At 37.0% G+C, this 21,517-nt stretch overlaps 1 protein-coding gene across 2 annotated transcripts in view; it reads left to right on the top strand.

The window, feature by feature from the left end:
* Positions 1-902: 902 nt before the first annotated feature.
* spen (spen family transcriptional repressor) overlaps positions 903-21,517 on the top strand; it is a 31,658-nt gene continuing 11,043 nt past the window's right edge. Inside the window, exons 1-9 of one of the 2 annotated variants that reach the window (XM_052594840.1) lie at positions 903-1,184; positions 3,821-4,141; positions 7,998-8,633; positions 15,867-16,024; positions 20,292-20,492; positions 20,588-20,739; positions 20,820-20,945; positions 21,147-21,260; positions 21,388-21,501. In XM_052594840.1, coding sequence (XP_052450800.1) covers positions 1,102-1,184; positions 3,821-4,141; positions 7,998-8,633; positions 15,867-16,024; positions 20,292-20,492; positions 20,588-20,739; positions 20,820-20,945; positions 21,147-21,260; positions 21,388-21,501 — 1,905 coding nt within the window. In that variant the 5' untranslated portion in view covers positions 903-1,101. Of the gene's footprint in view, positions 1,185-3,820; positions 4,142-7,997; positions 8,634-15,863; positions 16,025-20,291; positions 20,493-20,587; positions 20,740-20,819; positions 20,946-21,146; positions 21,261-21,387; positions 21,502-21,517 lie in introns of both variants that reach the window. The other variant, XM_052594839.1, reaches the window with a different exon arrangement.

The following is a 21,517-nucleotide window of genomic DNA, read 5'->3' as shown; positions in this document are numbered from 1 at the left end:
TGCAATTCCAGTAAAAATTCAAAACTGAATCTGAAGATTATGTGGTTTGCTCAAGCTCCAGCTTGAGAACCAGCTGCACCTCAGTCAGTACAGATTCCAGAAATCTCAGCCACTCTTGAGTGTTGGTGATCGCTCTTTGTCAAAACTTCATGTGGGCGTTTCATCCTTTGCGGTCCCTGCTCTGCGGCATTCTGGCGCATGCGTGGACCACATCATTCGCCTCGTGCATAGTTGGAAAACATACAAATGTTTATATATATATATATTGGGTGTTTCAAGACAGCATTTGATTGCCACAATAAGCTAGTGATTAAGCATTGCATTTATTTATATGTTAAATAGCTGATCTGTATTGTCGTTATTTTTTTAGTTCTTGTTGTGGTTAGGACTGGGAGAGATCCGGTTACTAAATTCTCCCACAATTACAGACGTACGGAACTATTATTAGAGAGTTGACTAAATCATGTCTGCATTAAATGAACTAGTTCCAGAGAAAAGAGGATCTCGTCATGTCTTTTGTTTTGACTTTTGAGTCGTATATAAAACAGACTGTTCCCATCTGGATTTGTGGAAAACAAAAGGATGTGCAAACATATACAAATCAGCAGTACTGAAGCTAATACTGTCAACACCGTCCTGCCACTGACTCATGAATAAAGAGTTTGCGGTAAACCACACGTCTCATACATTTTACGCCCCATGATTAACTTGCATTTTTAAAGTCATGTTCTTCTACAAACAGGCTGCAAAATGTCATACTAAAGCAAGGCAACCAGTCTGTCTGTTACCTTGCAATCTAAACCGGGGTATGAATCCAATTTAACAATCCATTTTAACAATTAAAAGTGATTTACAATAAAATGTCATGTCCGATGATTTGATCCATGTGGTATTCCGAGTGCTCATTGCATAATGCGCGATCTCGTCATGAACCGGAGCGCGCTCCTCGACAGCGAGGTTCAGGCTCTTGTAGTCAACACAGCTTTCAAATGCGAGCGGGACGGGTCCAATGAAAGGAACTCCTCGCGCACGGCAACACACGTTCAGCCGGATTTAACTCAGTAAAATCTTCTGTATGGTCGGGGGACACCAGAGCGCAGTATGGTCCGGGAAACCAGACATTTATGGGTGGGGAATTTACCAGAAAATGTACGAGAGGACAAAATTATCGAGCACTTCAAGCGGTAAGTGACGATTTGCTGAGAGCAAGACAACATGCAGCAATGTGCTTCCTTCAAGTTTTTTTGGGGAAAACATTAGCAGCGCAACAGTTAAATACGGTACCTTAAACGTGTGCCATAACTTTGGCAACAACGCTGCCACTGAGCTGGCTTGTTTTGGGTCATTTAACATACGCTGGCTAGTGAGTTATTTTTCGAGAGTCGCAGTCGTCGCTAGGTTGCTAATTAGCACGGAAGGTCGCATACAAGCGCGTTATCGTTACTTCTAACTGTTAACGTTACTGTTGGCTTCAACTTGCGTTCATTTGCCACTCTACTACTGAAAGGTAGTAACGCTTGTTGCTTGGTGGTTGAAAAAAATACTGCGAGTGAGCTGAATGGGCTAAATGCTGTCTGTGCTGCCTAAAGCATTACAGTGGGTGTTGTTTTGAACTCGGCTCAGATGTCATGGATGTCAGGCGAGCGGAGACCGTCAGTGGCTGCATCTAGAAGTCAACAATAGAAGTGTGGGCATACTTTCAAGACAAGTTTCTGTTTGAAAAGGTTCAGGACCAGCCTGTAAAGTATAATTTATGTCAGTTTATGAACATGTGGCAACTTCCTAGTACATCAACAATATGACGTTTACTTTAAGTTGTCAGACAGAAGTTTGTGTTTGGCTGTGAGGTGCATACATGGACTGTTTTGTTTAGTATATGGCAGCAAGGCATGATATTCTGTGTTAAAAAACGAAACAAAAAACCACCCACATACCCGAGGGGTTTAATGTCCATTTCTCACCTGTATGTATTCCGTTGATGCGAAGTGATCTATTAGAATTTTGTTGGAACTAAATGGTGCAAATTTGTCTATCTGAAACAGCGAGGTGAGATTGCTCCTTCAGTAGTGACATCGCAAAATCGTCTATTACACCCAGAAATCTGACATTTTAAAGTCGATTGCTTGATTGTTTATATCGTCCCAAAACATAAATTATCGCATACACATCTATAAAAGATTGAATATTTAAATATTCCCAGCTTTATCTGCATACATACAGTAGGTCACGTAAAGCGAAACTAACGTTACGTCGCAAGTTTAACCCATGGTTTAACCACATGATTGATTATATCGTCGCAAAATGTTAACTATGTTATCGCCCAACTCTATGCGACGAAGGTATTATAATAGTGTAAACATTAACGTCATGTTTTTCTGTAAATACCCTTAAAACAATGCAAGTTAGTGTAAAAAGCGCTATACATATATAATTGACTTGACTAAAAGCTGTATAACGAGTTTATTGGCCACATCCATTACCTACACGTATGCATATTGTCTGTCAGTCACGTGTTTGTACAAATACAATCAAAACACACAGACGTAACGCTAGTCTTTGAAAATGTAGGTGTGATCGAACTCCTCATAATGTTTTTGTTTGGTTTTATATAACGTAACCTGTTTTGTGCTGGAGATGTTTAGGCTATAACTCATAACAATACATGGGAAGATATTAATTACTTTGCGAGTCAAACACACAGGGAGGCTGGCACTAGTATGAGAGAACCTACATATAAGAGTTGAGTTAATAATTTATTCATTTTAGACCAACCGCTTTGTTGTCTCAACGGCAGGCTTTTGTGCACACGCCTGTCTATTTAAATTTGAATTGTGGTAATAACGGTCGCCCCCTTGAATGGGAACTAAATTCAAACATTCTCGTGCTCAACTTTGACTGAATATTAAAGGAGAATTAGTTTTCTGTTGTATACAGGAAATAAACACCGATATATACGTTTATATAATAAATGGAACATATTTATGCACCCCGAACGGTGTCTGTCAGAGCTCAAGTCAGTGCGGCAGAGGTATTATTGAAGACGGGGGACGCGGGAATGAATAAGCAGTGTGTGAATAGGTTTGTAAAATGGCGACGTAGTTTGTGTAAGTGACTGTGAGAACTGGTGTGTCAGACAGTTGCTCACCTAGAGCACACATTTGAATGCCTATTGCATATTACACATTTTAATATTTTGGTTACCAAGTGTTGTTTTAACCCCCATGTGCACCTGTCAGCTGTTTACATATGTTTTGTTTATGTGTTTGATGATTGACAGGACATTGTAAAGTATACCACACAAGGCTTTTACAAGCACCAATATTTCAAGAATTGTACAGTAAAAAAAAAATACAATAATTAAACATGTCAAGATGTAAATAGAGCAGATAAAAACATCATAATGACATTTCAAGCCTGAATGATTTGACAGCATTATGAAATTTGACTGAATTCTGTCATTCGCTTATACACAAAATCTGATATTTGTTTTTCTGTCATAATTATTGGATGTATTCAAATTGAAAGAGATGATAGTGGCATATGGTTGATGCTACTCCTACAGTGGTACTTTTTTGTGATGATGATGATACAGAAGGCAGGGTGTTTTTATTTGAATAGCCTTATTTAAATATTGCACGAATGACTGGCATGAAGGTTTGTGTTCACTAAGGCTTTTTCACCATCTAATCTGCCCTTTGCGTATTGGCAATATGTATGATGGTTATTCATATTAGCATAATTGATTGTAAGTATCATTCAATGCAATGCATTTGTGTTGGATACAATGAAATACCTTTTCTGCTATTTTTTGCTTTTTTAGGTATGGACGTGTGGAGAGTGTCAAGGTGCTCCCAAAACGAGGATCGGAGGGTGGAGTGGCAGCTTTTGTGGATTTTGTGGACATTAAGAGTGCTCAGAAAGCTCATAATTCTCTCAACAAGATGGGAGACAGAGACCTACGCACTGATTACAATGAGCCAGGAACTATTCCCAGTGCAGCTCGAGGCCTGGATGATAGCCTGTCCATAGCCACACGTGGGCGGGATGTTTCAGGGTTCACAAGGGGGGCGGGGGGCCCTGTGTATGTGCCCCCTGTGTCACTCCACAGCAGAGAGGGACGCTTTGAACGCAGACTAGACGGGTAAGTGGACATAGTTTTTCTGAAGGCAGGGGGACCATTCCTTTCTTGTAACTCATCTCTCCCTCCCAGTTATTTCCATCATTAATTGGGCTAATTTATTGTTTTGGGGCGGGTGACATGAGGGAAATTAAGAGAACACACTGGAGGGTATTAATTGGGGCATCACACTTTGATGGTTGAGGTCTGTCATCACTCACCATGTAAAGTAAACCAGTTTTGAAGTTTATCAAATCATGGTGAAAACATGCACCGAAATTCATTATCATTGTGTAAAGAGATTAACGTGCCTCTGCATGGGGATTCTCTCAGAGTTGGATATCGCTGCGAAGAGAATCCAGGGCATGTTTTGGATATCAAAATATACTGGGATTTCTGGAAGCGAGAGCAAATCCATGACCGCGGCCTTACCTGGAATTGGCCTATTCTGGAGTACTCTACCGCCCAAGGTGGATTAATGGGTTACATCATGTGTTTTTCCTCTGTCATTGTAACACGATTACGGTGTTGATCAATTAAGACCCATTGATTAGTAATTGGATTATTGAAATGGGTGGTTTAGGAATCAGTTCTTTCCATTCCATGATCTGGAGCGCTCTGGATGGTATTCTCTGGATTTTTAATCACACTGGATTAATGCAACCCAATGACAAAGGATATTCTATCACTACGGTTTCTTTTCTCTTTTTTTCGGGATTATTTGTGGTGTTAGGGTTTGCCTTTTAGTTACATGGGAGACTTCTGCCATTGATCAACATGGTAGAATGTGACAGAAACGCAGTGAGCAAATACCTTTGTTTATCCCTTATTTATTTATAGACAATTTAAATTCATTTTTGCTTTTTTTTCCTAAATGCCAAAAAAAAAATGGATTAAAAGTAGCATTTGGTCTAATATACTGAAGAAAGAACTGATTTTTGGATCCACACAGTAAAAAGCATGGAGGTATTACTATTGCGAAGCTAAAGACATCTCCGTTTGGATGTGAAAAATGCCACTGGATTACAAAACCCCATAACGGATCGGGGACTACTGCAGATTATGGATACACTACAATGAAGAAGAAAGTCGGTTTCTCCTAATGGACTATTTCAGTGCCAATGGATTATTGATCTCTTTTTCCTAACATCAATGAAGATTCCACTGGGATTTGTAAAACACTGATTCGAATGCCCATGTTTTGAGAGTTGACTTGGATTATAATCATCCACAGTGATTAGGACACTGGTACCTTGTTCTGTTGGGATATCAGAGAAATTAACTTTAAATTAAGTTTTCAGATGTAAGGAGATGGTGAGAAGATTCCAAATAACTGAATCAGTTTTTTTTAATGCACTGAAGAGGGATTTAAAAGGACAGAGGCATCATGCAGAAAATGTTTACATTTTCAAAAACAAATGTAATCTACAGAGACATTTCGCTTCATAGGACTAATGAAAATAAAGAACACAAGTAATGCTGTATGAAGATCAACATTATGGATTTATATTTTTGGACTTCTTTCTTCAGCCTGTTTTTGATCTGATGGGGATTTTTTTTGCGCTGAACTGAGTTGGACATTCTACATCCTTTTACATTTTACCTCCATATGCTTTTCCCATATTGACATTGACTTATTTTTTAATATTCATGGATTCTTTTTGGCCGAACTATTGTTGGATCCTGAAAGACAAGGATTACATCGTTGTTGTTTTTTTCTTACCATTTTTACATTCTACATTTTTAACCCCCTTTTTTGCTCACAAAGTTCTGTCTCCCTAAATTGTATTTGGAATTGTAGGTCGGGTTACCGCTGTCTGAAAAGGTTGGTATGTTCTGCCCTGTGTATTTTAGCTGTTCTCTAACCCCTAGTTTGATCCCCTGTCTTTTTTTCCATCTCCCACTAACAGATGTAGCTGTTAAACAGGCTGTTTTTAGTAGCTTGTTGGCATTTGCAGATTTTTACCTCCCTTTGATGTCCCTTTCCTGATTCTCACTCTTTTTCACACTCCCTGGCTTTTTGCCTCTCTGCGTTACCTATGTGAATAATTTGAATATTGTTTGACGCTTATGAAGAAAAAAGGTTAAAAAGACTTTAAAGAATACAGCAAAGCTAGCCAAACGCATAACAGCTCTGTGAAAATGGAGATGGCAAATGAACTGTGGAGTGTTGTGATGCAATGTGTCACCACCACTGTTTGTCAGTTCTTGTGGAAATTACAGAAGAAGGTTGATCACAGTCAAGTTACACAGCTGGCTTCACTAAACAAAAGCATCTTTTTCTAATTGAAACCAAACTTCTTTAAATTAACTAGGTCAGATTTGTTGCAGCATGCTCACTATCACTCACTGTCAGGACTGACAAATTCTTATTTTGGAGAAAGTGCATCTGATGAAAAAGTTTATTTTGATTATTATAATTATTAATAATAAATATAACTGTCGGTAGCCCTGTTGCAAGATTAAATGGACTTTAGGTACACTGCTTGTCGTGCCTAAGAACAATTCTTAACCATGGTAATTTTATTTTAGCAGACTACCTCTCATAGGTTAGGCTATTGGTTAGTATATTCAGTTGCAAACTTAAGACTGTTCGGGTTTAAAAAAAGTATTTTTTATTTGCAATCTGTATAATAAGTTTAAATACCCAAGGATTTATCATTGTAAGATTGAAAACCCGTCCGGTTGATTGACTGATTTAAAACTGTCACGTGTTCTCAGAACTCACAGTATTAAAATATAAAATTATTATTGTTTTTTCCCTCAGCGATTTTAAAAATGTATGTAGGTTTTTGACTTCTAAAGAGTTGTGGAATGATTGCAGTTACATTTTAATAGTTTGAAAAGGGCTACTGAAACTGAAAGTCTTCAAGAGTTTCAAAATGGCTATTAAAGTGAAGCTAGGATAGAATTTAGTGTGTCATGGTGTCCCAGCCTCCCCTTTTACTCATTCCCTTTTCATTAGAGTTTATTTTGTTCCTCTTTAAAAAAAAAAAAAAAACCTTGTTAAGTATCACTCTGATTAATTATTCTTCAACCTGACCAGAACCTGATGATGTTCGAGCATATTATTGTAAAAGACCTTTATTCCAAAATAATGAGTTTTTATAACCTGTGGCTTTGATTTTATTCTTTGAGAATGACTTAATTGTATTCATGAAACCTCATTCCGTTTAGTTAATTAGATTGCAAAATAATGCAGTAATACACGGCTATGTCATTCTATCATAGAAGGGAAGTAGCTTGTCTGGAATTTCTAATTAAAAGAGATATTTGCTTTATTATATTCATGGTAATGCAGAAGAAAATAACTAATTTCTAATCTAATTTTCTTTAGTGTTCTCTAAGTGTAATGTAATTGTAGTTTCTCACTAAGACAACAAGAACAACAAAAACAGTAGTTTTATGCATTAAAAAAATAGTTCATTTTAGTTAATCTAGAAAATTGCAAATTGCCATTGTAAAGTAATCTCCTCTGATTTTGTTTTTCTTTAGCCTGTGTAACTTGGAATGTGACTGACCATAGCATGCATGACTTTTGTCATGCATTATTTTCTTCCCCTTTGTTTTCAGTATGGATTCAGTTTAATTTCTGAAATGCAAAAAGAATAAATTGCAAAAGCAAAATCCCAAATGAATAAACAAACAAGTAAAGTCCAAGTTGTCCTGACCTGGTATCAGTATTTGTATTGAATTCTACAAAAAAAAAAAAACAGTCTAAGACAGCATCTTTCCAACATGCACTTGCAGTCTATGTTTTGATTAAATCACTCTTCAGTGCATGTCACTTGACTCATATGCCTGTCAGGGATGAAAATAACATTCATTTCATTCTTTCCATTTTTCTTTACCATCCTCCATCCCTTTCCTTGTCATGTAGGGCTGCAGACGGTCGGGAGCGGTCTTACGATCACAGTGCCTATGGACACCATGAGCGTAGCAGCAGCAACAGCAGTAGTTTCGATCGCCAACGTCACTATGAAACCGATTATTACAGAGACTCTAGGGACCGGGCCCTCAATGGAGCTAGCGGGAGTGCCAGTTCTGCCAGTGGCAGCATTGGAAGCGGCTCATCAGGGGCCAGTGTAGGTGTTGCAGGGAGTGTTGTGGGAACTACCAGTGCTGCTGGAAGCAGTAGCAGCACTGCTGGAGTAGGAAGTGGCGGCTCGACACCTGGAGGCATTGTCTACTATGGTTCACGAAGCAGGAGCCCTACTCATTTTGAGACTACAGAGACTCGCTATGAGCCCCATGCCCGTGAAACTTTCACACTCGCCAGTGTGGTCAATCGGGATTTACACAGAGAAGAAAGAGGCAGACGAGGAGAAAGGAAATACCACCACAGTCGCAGTCGTTCACCATCTTCGCAATCACACAATCCATCACCACAGAGGCTGCCAGGCCAAGCAGGGCGGCCAGCACACTCCTGCAGTAGCCCAGGATCACGCAGTCGTTCCTCCAGCTCTGACTCTGTCAGCAGCACCAGCAGCAGCGGCAGCGGCAGTGGCAGTGGCAGGTAAGAGCAGTAGAGCATCTTAGTGCATCTCTTTAGCATATTGATGCCAGTCTATTTAAAATAAAATATTTACATTTAAATGCATAGTTTACTCAAAAAAAAATTTATTCAAGTTGTTCCAAACTTGTTATTTATTTATTTTTTTCTTCTGGTGAGCACAAAAGATATTTATAAAAAAATACATAAATGTTGGTAACCAAAAAGTTTCTAGTCCCCATTAGCGCTTTTTTTTTTTTTTTTTTTTTTAACCATACGTTGAAAGTCATAGGGGAACTGTTACCCATATTCTTCTAAATATCTTCTTTTGTGTTTTACAAACATTTTTGAAACTGGATATCATGTAGTTACATAGTCTATAAAATTATAAACACACTTTTGCTGAAAATGTCACTGTTGCAATTTCATCAAAACCTCATCTTTTAGCTAGCTAGATAGCATTATCTTTCTGAAAAATCTGCAGAATTTGCAACAGCAATGTAGATTTCATCACAGAAAATCAAACGTTTACGTGTCAAGGCATAAAAATGGATGCAAAAGATCTACGAATGGAACATTTTAGTGGCAAAGCAGCACTGACTGGAAAAGGCCTATTGACTGTCCCGTCAACTGGCCCAAAACTACCTCACACTGGTCATACTTGTTGAGCCATGTTGGTGCAGCTTTTGTTACTTAAACTACAGTATTGCATTTTTGTTTCTTTTGAAGAATGTTCAAAATTCTTACGTGCGGTTTAAAATGTAAATTTTTCATAACATACTTTATCATAAATAAATATGAATAGGTGAGTAAATCATTTGTAGACTGTGGCTGTGACACTATCGGTCATTGCTTTATTTGTTTGAGCATCTTGACCAGCATGACATAGCAACTTTGGCTCAGGACTATCTGGCACATAAATTACATTTAAAGATCCCTTAGCATGCTGATACTTCAAAAAAATATTTTAGAACTTGCACAGCCATTGATTAACCCTGCAAATTCATCATAGCATGACAAAGTCACTTCTCAGTTGCTAAGTTGTTGATCTTTGGACTCAATCTACATGCTCATCTAATGACATGTGATAAAGCTTTGTTTTTGGTGGTCTTGGTGATCCCCTAGGTTTTTAAGTGGTCTATAACAATGGATACTGATTACAAATGAAGTAGTTCGTTGGTAATGGTAAACATACTTTTGTTGTCGTTCATCATTGCTTATCATGTTTACTGCTTTTAAAGATGCTTGCTGCCTTTTCTTTTTGTATTAAATGATCACTGGATGCTATAAAAAGAAACCAGAGACGTAAAAAAAATATATATATATGTCTAAATATATATATATATATATATATATATATATATATATATATATATATATATATATATATATATATATATATATATATATATATATATATATATATATATATATATATTTTTTTTTTTTTTTTTTACTTTCAGTGAAGAGTATTGTTACGTTAAGCAACTTACAGTTCTTATTATTATTCACTCTCACATGTGGCCACCAAGATCTTTCCTCATTTTCTTTTCTGTAAAACTGATCAAGCTCAACAGATTACATAAAGATAATTAGTGTACGGTGACCAACCTTTTGTTTATTTAAATTTTACCTCTCAACCACACTGTTTATGTCCACTTAACTATTTATGTGACTTCTAAATCTACTTAACTGCACTAGTGATTTACATTATATTGTTTTAACTTTAGACTTTAAAAAAAAATATCAGTTTTTCTGATCTATTTGCTAATTCTGTGCTGTAAACCTACAATACTAGGAAAAAGTCCAATGAAGGGAATACTTGTTATGCAAACGATTTTTTCCCCCGTCTCATTCCTGACCCAGTTGCAGATTTGGCTTCGAGGGCTTTGAGTCGGCATATTGGGATGCCCTGGAGCGAATATGTGTGTAAGACATAACTGCTCTGGTCAAGCATTGCTCCCAGCAGGTTTTGGATTTTATCCTTGAATTTTGAAATGTAGGAAATGTTTCGGGACAAATATTTAAACTGTTATAGATGACCATATCAAAGGGAATGCGTTAGGTTTCCCCATCTTAACATTTAGCTTTGAAGCAGAAGACCGAAGCCTTATTGGTTTTGTTGATCTATTGTTGTTTTTTGACCTCTATTAATCAGTGCTATTCAGTTATTTATATATATATATTTTTTGTATTTATGGACATCATAAATACAGCCTTGGGTAATCACTTGAATTCATAGACTTCTTGGCCTCCACTCCGTGCTGTTGACTCTTCGTAACCAGAAAATTCATTTGTTGAAATCGTGGATGATAAAAATGTCTCCGATCTGCGTTTGAAGAAATATCGTAGTATGGTGCTACAGCGCACATTCTATCAGCTGCAGTTCTGGCGCCTCTGTCATATACTGTACAACGCCACACACATTCACAGCAGTGTTAACTCTGCGCTAGAGTTACTCTCTTGTTATCTGCATGTGCTTTTAAATGTTTCATTTGCACGCTGGTCTGACTTGTGCTTTTTCAGACGAATGTACTGCAAATGCTCTAAAGAACACTGAAGGTGAACAGAAATTAGATAAGCAGCTCTCTGCTTGCAGCACGTCAGTCACACTTGTCAGGAAAGTGAGTGAACACACACAAACACACATTTTCATCAAATAGTACATCATTAATAGCATTTAACAATTTGGTACGATTGCGTTCACATCAGCAGCGAACCGTACCAGAGTTCACATGAACCTTACCCCAGACCACCATTTTAAAGCAGACTTGGGTACGGTTTGTGGGTGCGCACCAAAAGTGCTGGTGTGAAAGCACCTTAAACATGCAGCCTACTGTCATTACTGTCAAGGGATAGATCGCCCAAAAATGTCATTTCTGTCATTTAGTCATTTAGTCGTGTTGTTCCAAACCTGTATTAATTTCTTTGTAGTGTTGTAAACAAGAGAAGATATTTTGAAGAATGTGGGTAACCACACAGTTGCTAGTGCACATTGAATTTAATAGTAGCAAAAAATGCTATGGAAGTCACTGTGGACCAGCAACTGTTTGGTTTTCCACGTTCCTCAAAATAGCATTTTTCAGTATGTTCAGAAGAAGAAAGAAACTCATTCAGGTTTAAAACCACTTTTGAGTGAGTAAATGGTGGTATAAAAATAAAACACTATGACAGAATTGACATACAGCTGACAGAATTTTTATTTTTGGGTGAACTAATCCTTTAAGTACATACTGAGTTTTTTACACTGTTAAAGAGTTGGATTCCCATGCTAACCTGGACAAAGCTGGACAAAGTTTCAAAAATCAAGTTGTACGTTTGAAGGAGTATTTCTGTTCCAAAAATACTCCTTCCGGTTTGTCACAAGTTTCGGAAAGTTTTTTTCGAGTATGGCTCTGTGTGACGTTAGATGGAGCGGAATTTCCTTATATGGGTCCTGAGGGCACTTCTGCCGGAAGAGCGCGCGCTCCCGTATAGCACAGCAGAGAGAGGCTGTGCACAGACAATCACTGATCAGAGCGAGAGCGTCGCGAAATCTCACAAAAGGAGGAGTGTTTTTGGTTGCCAGGGCAAGACAACCCTGCACAGATTACCAAAGACGGAGTTTATTTTTACAGAGCATCAACGGAGTTGTGCAAGTGTTTGTGTTTGTTCCCTGCATTTCTAAGATGCTTGTTTTACAAACAAGGCCCAGTTTGACGACGGATTTGCGTATCGTTTATTTCTTAAGGATGATGCAATCCCAACGAAAAAGGGTCACGATCGTGTGTTGGAACCGCAGGCGGTGAGTAAAACTGCTTCAAATATCTCTGCCTCCTTGTTAGTGCCCCGCCTCCCATCGGAGACCCGGGTTCGAGCCCCGCTCGGAGCGAGTCGTTGCTGCTGCTGCTCTCATTCAGTTTCAGCCTCGGGATCTGATTCTGGATCATAAATAAACGGCTGAATCTGACTGTTAGCCATGGTTTATTTTGGATGATGGTTTTTTCCTCAAGGCAATGTCAGAGCCGTTAAATATGTTTTTCAATGGCTCTGGGTAATGTCACAGCTTCCAAACGCTCTCGACGTAAAAGCCTACTGGTGCTCGTGATTCTTTAGCTCCGCCCACACATCACGCCTCTAGGCGCTCGTGTTTTTCCGGGAAAAATCGGTACAGACTATCTTTCTCTTATGAATATAATAAAACTAAAGACTTTTTGGAGTTATGAAGGATGCAGTACTACTCTATAGGTACTCAAGATTAACAGGAGATTGAGTGAAAACGAGCATTTCACCCCCCCCTTTAACCTTAATAAAACAACAAAACGCAGAGAAAAATAATTCACTGCTCTTGACTTAGTAATTAGTTTATATAGTATTTTATTTGTATATTTGTTCTTTCAATTTCTTGAATGCTCCTGCTTAATACACCTATTGTACCTGAAAATAAAGCACTGTTTTTTTAATTTATTTGTATATTATCTGTAGTAGTATATAATGTGTATCTTTGTCATTTTTGTATCTTTGTTATTAAAAAATAAGAAGATTTTTATCTTCGCCCTCTTTGGCCTAAATATCTGCCATTTCATTTTTTTTGTTACATTGAAAGACTTAGTCTTAATAATAGGGAAATTAGTTTGGCTGTAATGCTCAGACAACAACAAAAAATTGTGATAAAATTATGAATTGTGATATTTCAGAAAAAAAAGTATGATATTATTTCCATATCGCCCACCCCTATTTGAAATCGAGAAAAACAAACATGTCGAGGTGCTGTCTCAGTAAATAATTACCAGTTAGAGGAAGTAATTGGAAACCAGTTTTAACAACAATTAAATCATATTTAAATGGTGCAAATTATGAGAAAGGTGTCCATATAATTTTCAGCTGAACTGTTAATTAATGACAACTCCATGAAACTCAGGCTTCACACCAACACCAAGACAACTGAATTAAATTTGCCTGCCAAAGCAGCTCTCTTGTCTTTCTATTTCTTGTATTTAATGTTGGTTAATAAATGGCAGATTTTCAAAAATTGAAAATTGTGTACTATTGTCCTGTGTAATGCTAAATTCTTGCATTTTCATTATTGAGCATGTTTGCTGTTTTCTTTTGTCATTGTCTGAACAGACAAATCACATTCAAACCATGTATCTTGGTGACAACAGGGCTAAAAACATGAGATATTGACTGACCTAGTTGATGTTGCGTTGTTTCACTCTGTGATGCTGACCAGGCTAGACACTGGCTTGAGGCATTGGGTCAGCCATCTATGAGTGATACTTCAGATGCATTTTGGGAGTGAATGACAAGTGGCCCTGCGGCTTTAGGACATCAACACAGACCTTTACTTGTAATGAGATGTGCTACATTTGCATGCCATAAATTCTCTGGAGACTGGACATAGGTCAGGTTTAACATCCTTTTTTTGCTTGTTTCTATTCTCCTTTAAATGTTATTTCAAGGCCACACTGTTACTCTCTAATGCCTTTTAAAACTGTTACCTTTAGAAAATGCCTTCATCCTAGACACAGCTGTTCCATGCGCATCAGCCAAGCAAGAAAACGGTGTACAGCAGGCAGAGAGAAAGCTCGCAGCAGACCTATGAATAGCAGTAGATAGCTTTCTTTGCTAATCATTAAGTAGTAGGAAACACCAAAAAAAAACGTACCTGGGATTTAATTAAAAAATGTTGTTTACCTATTCGTAATGTTGTTAAACCTCTAAATAAAGAAGTCAGAAATGGAAAGGTTTATCTATTGATACTGAAGGCTAAATTTAACTGAGAGAGAATAAACCAGAGGGTGAAAATGCCCTGCTCGTGATGATTTTATTTTTAGTGCACCATAGTAATTAATATGTATAAATAAATGTATATTTGTTAGAGCATACACCAGACAACCGTTTTTAGCTGCAAACTACAGGGTTGGCTTCCATAAGAATTGAGTGCTGTTTTATATTTATATTTGTTAGTTGACATGGAAGGAAATCTTGTGGGTTGTCTCTTTCATTTTCTTTGACTCCAGTACTTTTTTTTTTTTTTTTTGAAAGCAGAGTTGGTCATTTTATAAAATAAGGGCTATTGTGCATATAGACAAAAAAATGAAGCATATTGTTTTCCTATATATTAGTTGTATTGCATGCTTCTTGAGGAGAAAATGCTGTAGAGGAATTTTAAGAAACATCGCCTGGTGTATTTTCACACTGCCCACTTGAACTCCCCCCACCCCCGTGAGATCCAGTTGGAACTGGAAATTTCTAGCCACTGCTGGCTCCCTGCCCACTCCCACAGGCCAGCCCCTGTCAGCCGCACTTCTGAGAGCGAGAGCGAGTGAGAAGAGAAGGCAGTGTAAAGATGTAAACAGACAAAGGGAAAGCCATGTATATGGCTGAATCATTGAGGAAAGAAGTATCCACTGTAATTTCAGTATCAGTTTTAGGCAATTAATATATTTATATGTATCATTTTACATTTATATAATGAATAAAATATGGATTTCTATATATGAATTTAATTATTATCATAATATTACAATTGTGCAAGCTACCAAATGATTTTAATTGAATAGAACGAACCAAGCACTTGGTTCTTTATATTCAAATAGACTGATTTAAAGTTTGAACAAATATCAGCTTTTTATGCAGTCCTCTGGTAGCTTGCACATCAGTGGCAATTTGGATATGTAGAGAAATAAAGCACTAATTCACCAAATGAAACTTCAAAATTACTAGCCAAACACCAGTGTAGTTTTTATGTAGATTTATTAGACCGCCTCATACAAATGAATGTCAGGTGTGCTTGCCAGTCCTTTTTGTGGGAGTAGTGGAATTGGTTTTAGATTTCAACTTTTTTTTCCTTCTGTAATACTCCATTGCAACTGCCAAAAAAGATTACTTTAAGTGTGGTAGATACTTTCATTGTCAATGAGAGGCACTGCTTCTTTTTTTCAATACTGTCCATTTCTTTTTTGCAATAGTGCCTCTCTGAGGTTGGAAAATAAACTGCATGAATAAGCTGTATTAGCTGTTACATATAATATCATTATTTTATGTATTATATGTTTAGTAGTTAGGTTTTGTAAATTCCCTTGAAGGATTCACCAAAAAAGAAAAAAATCTTACGAGGCTCTATGTTTGCCCATGTTGTTATTAATTGACAATAGTTTTGTTCTGCAGAGTGCTGAACCACAGCATTTTTATAGCACAGTGTATTTGTTAGTGTTCACCTCTTGTTAGAGTCTACATTCTAAGCAGGTTTGTGTTTTTATTCTCTCACAGTAGTGATTCCAGCAGCAGCTCCAGTGATCGGTCTCCAGCTAGATCTGTTCAGTCAGCAGCTGTACCTGCCCCTCTTGCTCAGCCCCTACTTTCACTGGACAAAGATGAACCTCGCAAAAGTTTTGGTATCAAAGTGCAGAACCTCCCTGTGCGCTCAACGGGTAAGGCTTTTATGAACACATGCACTTTTCAAACAGCAAAACAAAAACCATTGCTCAACTAATTTAAGCAATTTGGAACTAGGGATGTTCATTTTGGTTATTTTTCCTAATGGACAACCAATGCTCGTTAACAGATTATTAACCGTTATTAACCGAAAATATTATTTAAAATTAGAATTGAATTCGGTTAGAAAGAATAAGTGTCTGTGACCCGTTAAAAATACTAACATTTGTTTCCCGGGGATTAATTTTACATTCCAAAAAGCAGTAAACAACAGAACATAAGGATTCACATGGTCTTCATTTCACTTCACGCACCTGCAGTGCTTCTGCGAGTGGAGAAAAACATAATAAAGCTTGGGTACATATTAGGGGTGTAACGGTACGTGTATTCGTACCGGACTGTTTCGGTACAGGGCTTTCGGTATGGTGCACGTGTTTACTGAATGACCGAATGCAATATTTTGTGAACGGAACATAGGTACATTTACGTGTTTCAAATTTTTCCATGATTTTTGCGTACCGCTTCACCTCCTGTTTGTGTGTGCAGGGCTCCAAACTGCAACTAAAACGGTCGCATTTGCGACCATAAATATTAAAATGCGAGTGAAGTTTTTGCTGAGGTCGCCACTGGCGACTAGGCCTATGTATTTACATCTCTTAAAAAATGGAATGTAATGCCTGTTTTCCTGATTGTTTTGCATTCACATCTTTTTTTATGTTCGCGCATTGAGAGAATGCGCATTGAAGTTTTAGTGGGAAAAAGAGTTAAACAGTCCTCATCTGCTGCTCAGCAGCGCTGACACACCTCTGATAAACGCGCGAGAGAGAGAAATGATGGAGACTTGAAGAGAAAGTGCAGAAAAACAGTGTCTATTTCGTTCATAATTTGAATAAACTACAAGTAAAGCTGTCATCTGTGTGGATATTGGCAATATCGTTAACAGTTCTCGTTTATAATCATAAGGCTTCTTCTTAACAAGATCTTAGTCCATACTGTGTTCTGTTAATGCATGAACTTCAATAAATTAAAGTGCACTTGCCGTCCAGTAATCGCTTTGTACTTTGTTACTTTTTAATTTACAAAGTATCAGCTTTAAAATTATTCCAAATTCATAACAAAATTCAAACAATAAATACAGTTTTGGTGCTCTTTAAGGGGCCATTCACATATCGCGACTAAAAACGCGTGGCGTGCCGCTTACTCCTTTCCAAAGCGCTCGGGCAGAAGCGCTCCTGAGGCATCTGCCTTTGCTAAGCAACCATGACCTGCTCTCTCCATGAAGACGTGTAAATTTCAGCAAAGGATAAATGGATTTGCAGCACTAAAAGTCGCTTGCAGTAGCTCTGTTACTAAATTTATTTAAAAATGGCTATCTACATACAGCTATGATCAGCTGTTCCTTCATCTTGGCTGAGTTTTCAACTTTGGTACTGGAAAGGATGAAGCTGATTGGTTGGTTCTTGTCACATGACCTGCGGTGCGCGCTTGTGGGATTCTGAAGTTGAGTTGAGATGTTTTTAACTCGATGTGGTGCGGGCGCGCCTGGAAAAAAACGAGCGCGTTGCTTCCATTATGAGCATGCATGCATACCGCTACATTTGAAATAACGAACTTGAGCGCACAAAAGACGCAACATGTGAACGGTCCCTAATGTGGAAGGCACGATCGCGAGTAGTGCCTCAGTTCAAGCAGCACGTGAACCTATCATACCTTGCTCTTTACTACTAGAGTACATAATGAACATGAATTAACATCAAAAGGTAGGTTGTTTTAGAAGATATTCTACAGTACAACACTTTCAAACTGCGGAAAACCTGTAAAGCTTGTTAACATTGCTACATAATATTAACCTCAGTAACATTTCGGTGTCCTTTTTAATAAAATATATATATAAAATAAAAAAGAATAGGAAATAAAATACTGCTGCGAAGTTCTCCACTAAATAAAATACTCTCAGTCTCAAACCAATATCATATAATAAAATATAATGAAAAATATAAATAAATAACTATGATTACAGTGCACCATTACCAATCCCAGTTTGTAGGCCTGCTCATATTTAAAAAATATATATAACTTTTCCAAAGTGTAAAGTGCAGCATCAACAGGTTCAGTTTTTAGACCTGCTCCGATTTCGTTATTGCTTTGGACCGATCGGAATTAAGAGCAGGTCTGTTTAAATGCAGATGGGAGCTGCGTTTGAATTACAACAGTTTTTTTCCTAGTTGTAGTGGTTCACATTCGCGTGATGCCTTTTTGAAAACCTGAGGCCGGTGACACACTGGCATATTGCACCTGTCAAACATAGTCTATTTTGCAGTCAATACTGTTGACGGTGTCCTTTATCAGTAAGCTTTATATTTATGCTCAACTTGAAGTATAAATATTGTTGTCATGAAGACAAGATCCTGGCCAGTCGGAAGGTCTCCCTCAATGTCACCTACAAAAGGAGCAATGCACCAGCGCCGCGTCAGGCACGATTTTGGTGTGTAAAGGCACAGAAAACACGAAACCGCCGTCACGCAACTGACACGCAACAGAAACGCCACTCTCACGCCACGCAGCCAGTGTGTCGCCGGCATTAGAATAAGCTGCAGAGCGGGATTTGTGCTGAACGCGAAGACTTCCGCCACTTAATATGTTTGTTTGGAAACATGAAAATGTATATGTTCCGCACACAAAATATTGCATTCGGTCATTCGGTACACACGTGCACCGTACTGAAAGCCCTCTACCGACACGGTCCGGTACGAATACACGTACCTTTACACCCCTAATATATATATATATAATTTTAATTAATTACTATATATAATTATATACTATATATAATTTTACTTAAAAAAACACCTTACAGAAGGTTCCAGCACCTATAAGCTTCCTGAATTTCTGAAATGTACTATTTCTAAATTGTTTCTAAATATGCTATTGCTACACTTCATGGCAAAAATTGCACTGGTCTGGCTAGACTTGGTTGAACAAAAATAAACAATATTTTGTTGCTCAAGCTTATGTATTCAGTCATTATTCAATGGTATACTATAAATCCATGTGGAAAAAAATTAATTCTCACTGTTCTCAGGTCAAATATTTATATGCGATTTAAAATGCGATTAATTTCGATTAATTTAATTACAAAGCCTCTAATTAATTAATTAATTTTTTTAATCGAGTCCCGGCCCTAATATATATATATATATATATATATATATATATATATATATATATATATATATATATATATATATATATATATATATATATATACAAATAAATAGGCTTATATTAGAAATATGTTTTTGCTTAAATAATCAGTTAAGATAATGAACGAAAAACGCAATTTCAGTCCATTTTTGTACTGCGCGAAAGTGAACCAGACGGCAGAAAGTGGCATCCTATTTTTCTTTAGGCATATTTTACGCTCAAAGAATTTTTTTTATTGTGAATGTACACAAAGGCAAAATTGTTACAATTCCGATTATCTTTATGACTAAAAGGAGAAGTTGCTTCCACATGCACGCACCCAGTTAAGCTTTGCTACCTTGACAATGCAGCCTGTTCATTATCATCATAAAATACAGTCAGTTAAACATATGGAAAAACACAAACACTCTGCTCAGTTTAAATATTTTGTAAAGTCTGTGCCATATCACTGTATCTGTGTTATCACCGTATCGCCGTGATGTTATGCAAAACATTTTGTTTTACATGGATATTGGAACCTGAGTGAAGTTGGCTATAATAGATAATAATTTCGCATTCAAATACATCACGGATACGGAATCATTTGATTTTAGTGTCAAATGACAGAGTCAGCGTCGGTTTCAGTTATGTTTTAGCCTAAATTAATTCATTTTGGCTTGTTTATATTGCTATAACTTCTGAAAGGCCCATTTTTAATTCTAGTTCTTTACAGTTTATTATAATGTTTGTTAACATTTTGCGTTGCCTTTTGACCTATTTCTGAATGAAATAATAAAATGCAAATTATTATTATTATACGCAACTTATGTTTTTTTTTTTTCTCTAAGAAAACTTTTTTTTATTTATATACGCATAGCATATTTTAAGGATGCAGAAAACATTTTTAAATATTTTTATAAATTACTGAAGATAAATAAATTACTTTTTAAACCGTTTAACTAATTTTGTATTAATTGGTCAAAATTCAAAAACAGGTTAAAATGAACATCCCTAATTGGAACGCACTTTGGCGAGACAGCATCTAAATTAATGTGATTATGCTCCCCCTATCAATTTTAGATACAAGCCTGAAGGATGGCCTTTTCCATGAATTTAAGAAACATGGTAAAGTCACATCAGTTCAAATCCATGGTGCCTCTGAGGAACGATATGGATTAGTGTTCTTTCGCCAGCAAGAGGACCAAGAAAAAGCTCTAAGTGCATCTAAAGGGAAGCTGTTTTTTGGCATGCAAATTGATGTCACTGCTTGGCATGGCCCAGGTAGGTTCCTCCCATTTTGTACAGAATCCTTTTCTGTTATTACATTTAGAAGCAGCATTTGATCCAATATTGTTCTCTAATCTATTCCTCAATAGAAACAGAGAGTGAGAATGAGTTCCGACCTTTGGATGAACGTATAGATGAGTTTCATCCCAAAGCTACAAGGACATTATTCATAGGAAATTTGGAGAAAACCACAACTTATCATGACCTGCTTAACATATTTCAGCATTTTGGAGAGATTGTTGTAAGTAGACATTTGAAAGTGTGCTAAAACAGTCACTGTATTAACTCTGCATATTTATGTACATATTCTGTTTTTACCAGGATATCGATATAAAAAAGGTAAATGGTTCCCCACAATATGCCTTTCTCCAGTATTGTGACATAGCAAGTGTCTGTAAAGCAATTAAGAAAATGGATGGTGAATATCTTGGAAACAACAGGTTAAAGGTGAGGATGAGAACATTTTATTAATATTGGAGTATTACATATAGGTAACAGCCAATCCTCATTTAATACAAACATAAAAAAAAAAAAAAAGAGTATTTACAATTGTAAAAATTTTTTTTACAAAATTGTTCTCATCGGAATTAAAATTTATAGATTACACAGGACATTGGTTGACTAGATGTGAATTTTTCTTTCCTTCAGCTTGGTTTCGGCAAAAGTATGCCTACAACATGTGTATGGTTGGACGGCTTGTCCTCCAGTATTACTGAACAGTATCTCACAAGGCACTTTTGTCGTTATGGACATGTTGTAAAGGTGATTTCATTATTTAAATGTATTTATTATTGTTCTGTTCCCTTTCTTCGTTAGAATAAATGCATTGCATTTTGAAGTTCATTTGATCTCTATAGATTATTATTATTTTTTTTTTTTATTAATTTAGGTTGTGTTCGACCGACTGAATGGAATGGCCCTCGTCTTGTATAATAATATAGAGTATGCACAGGCCGCTGTCAAGGAAACAAAGGGTTGGAAAATTGGAGGAAATAAAATAAAGGTCTGTAATATAATTT

This window comes from Carassius gibelio, chromosome B23 (assembly GCF_023724105.1).
Source record: "Carassius gibelio isolate Cgi1373 ecotype wild population from Czech Republic chromosome B23, carGib1.2-hapl.c, whole genome shotgun sequence".
NCBI classification, from domain to species: Eukaryota; Metazoa; Chordata; class Actinopteri; order Cypriniformes; family Cyprinidae; genus Carassius; species Carassius gibelio.
Note: the sequence above shows the minus strand (reverse complement) of the source record. Positions and strands in the feature narration are given on the sequence as shown.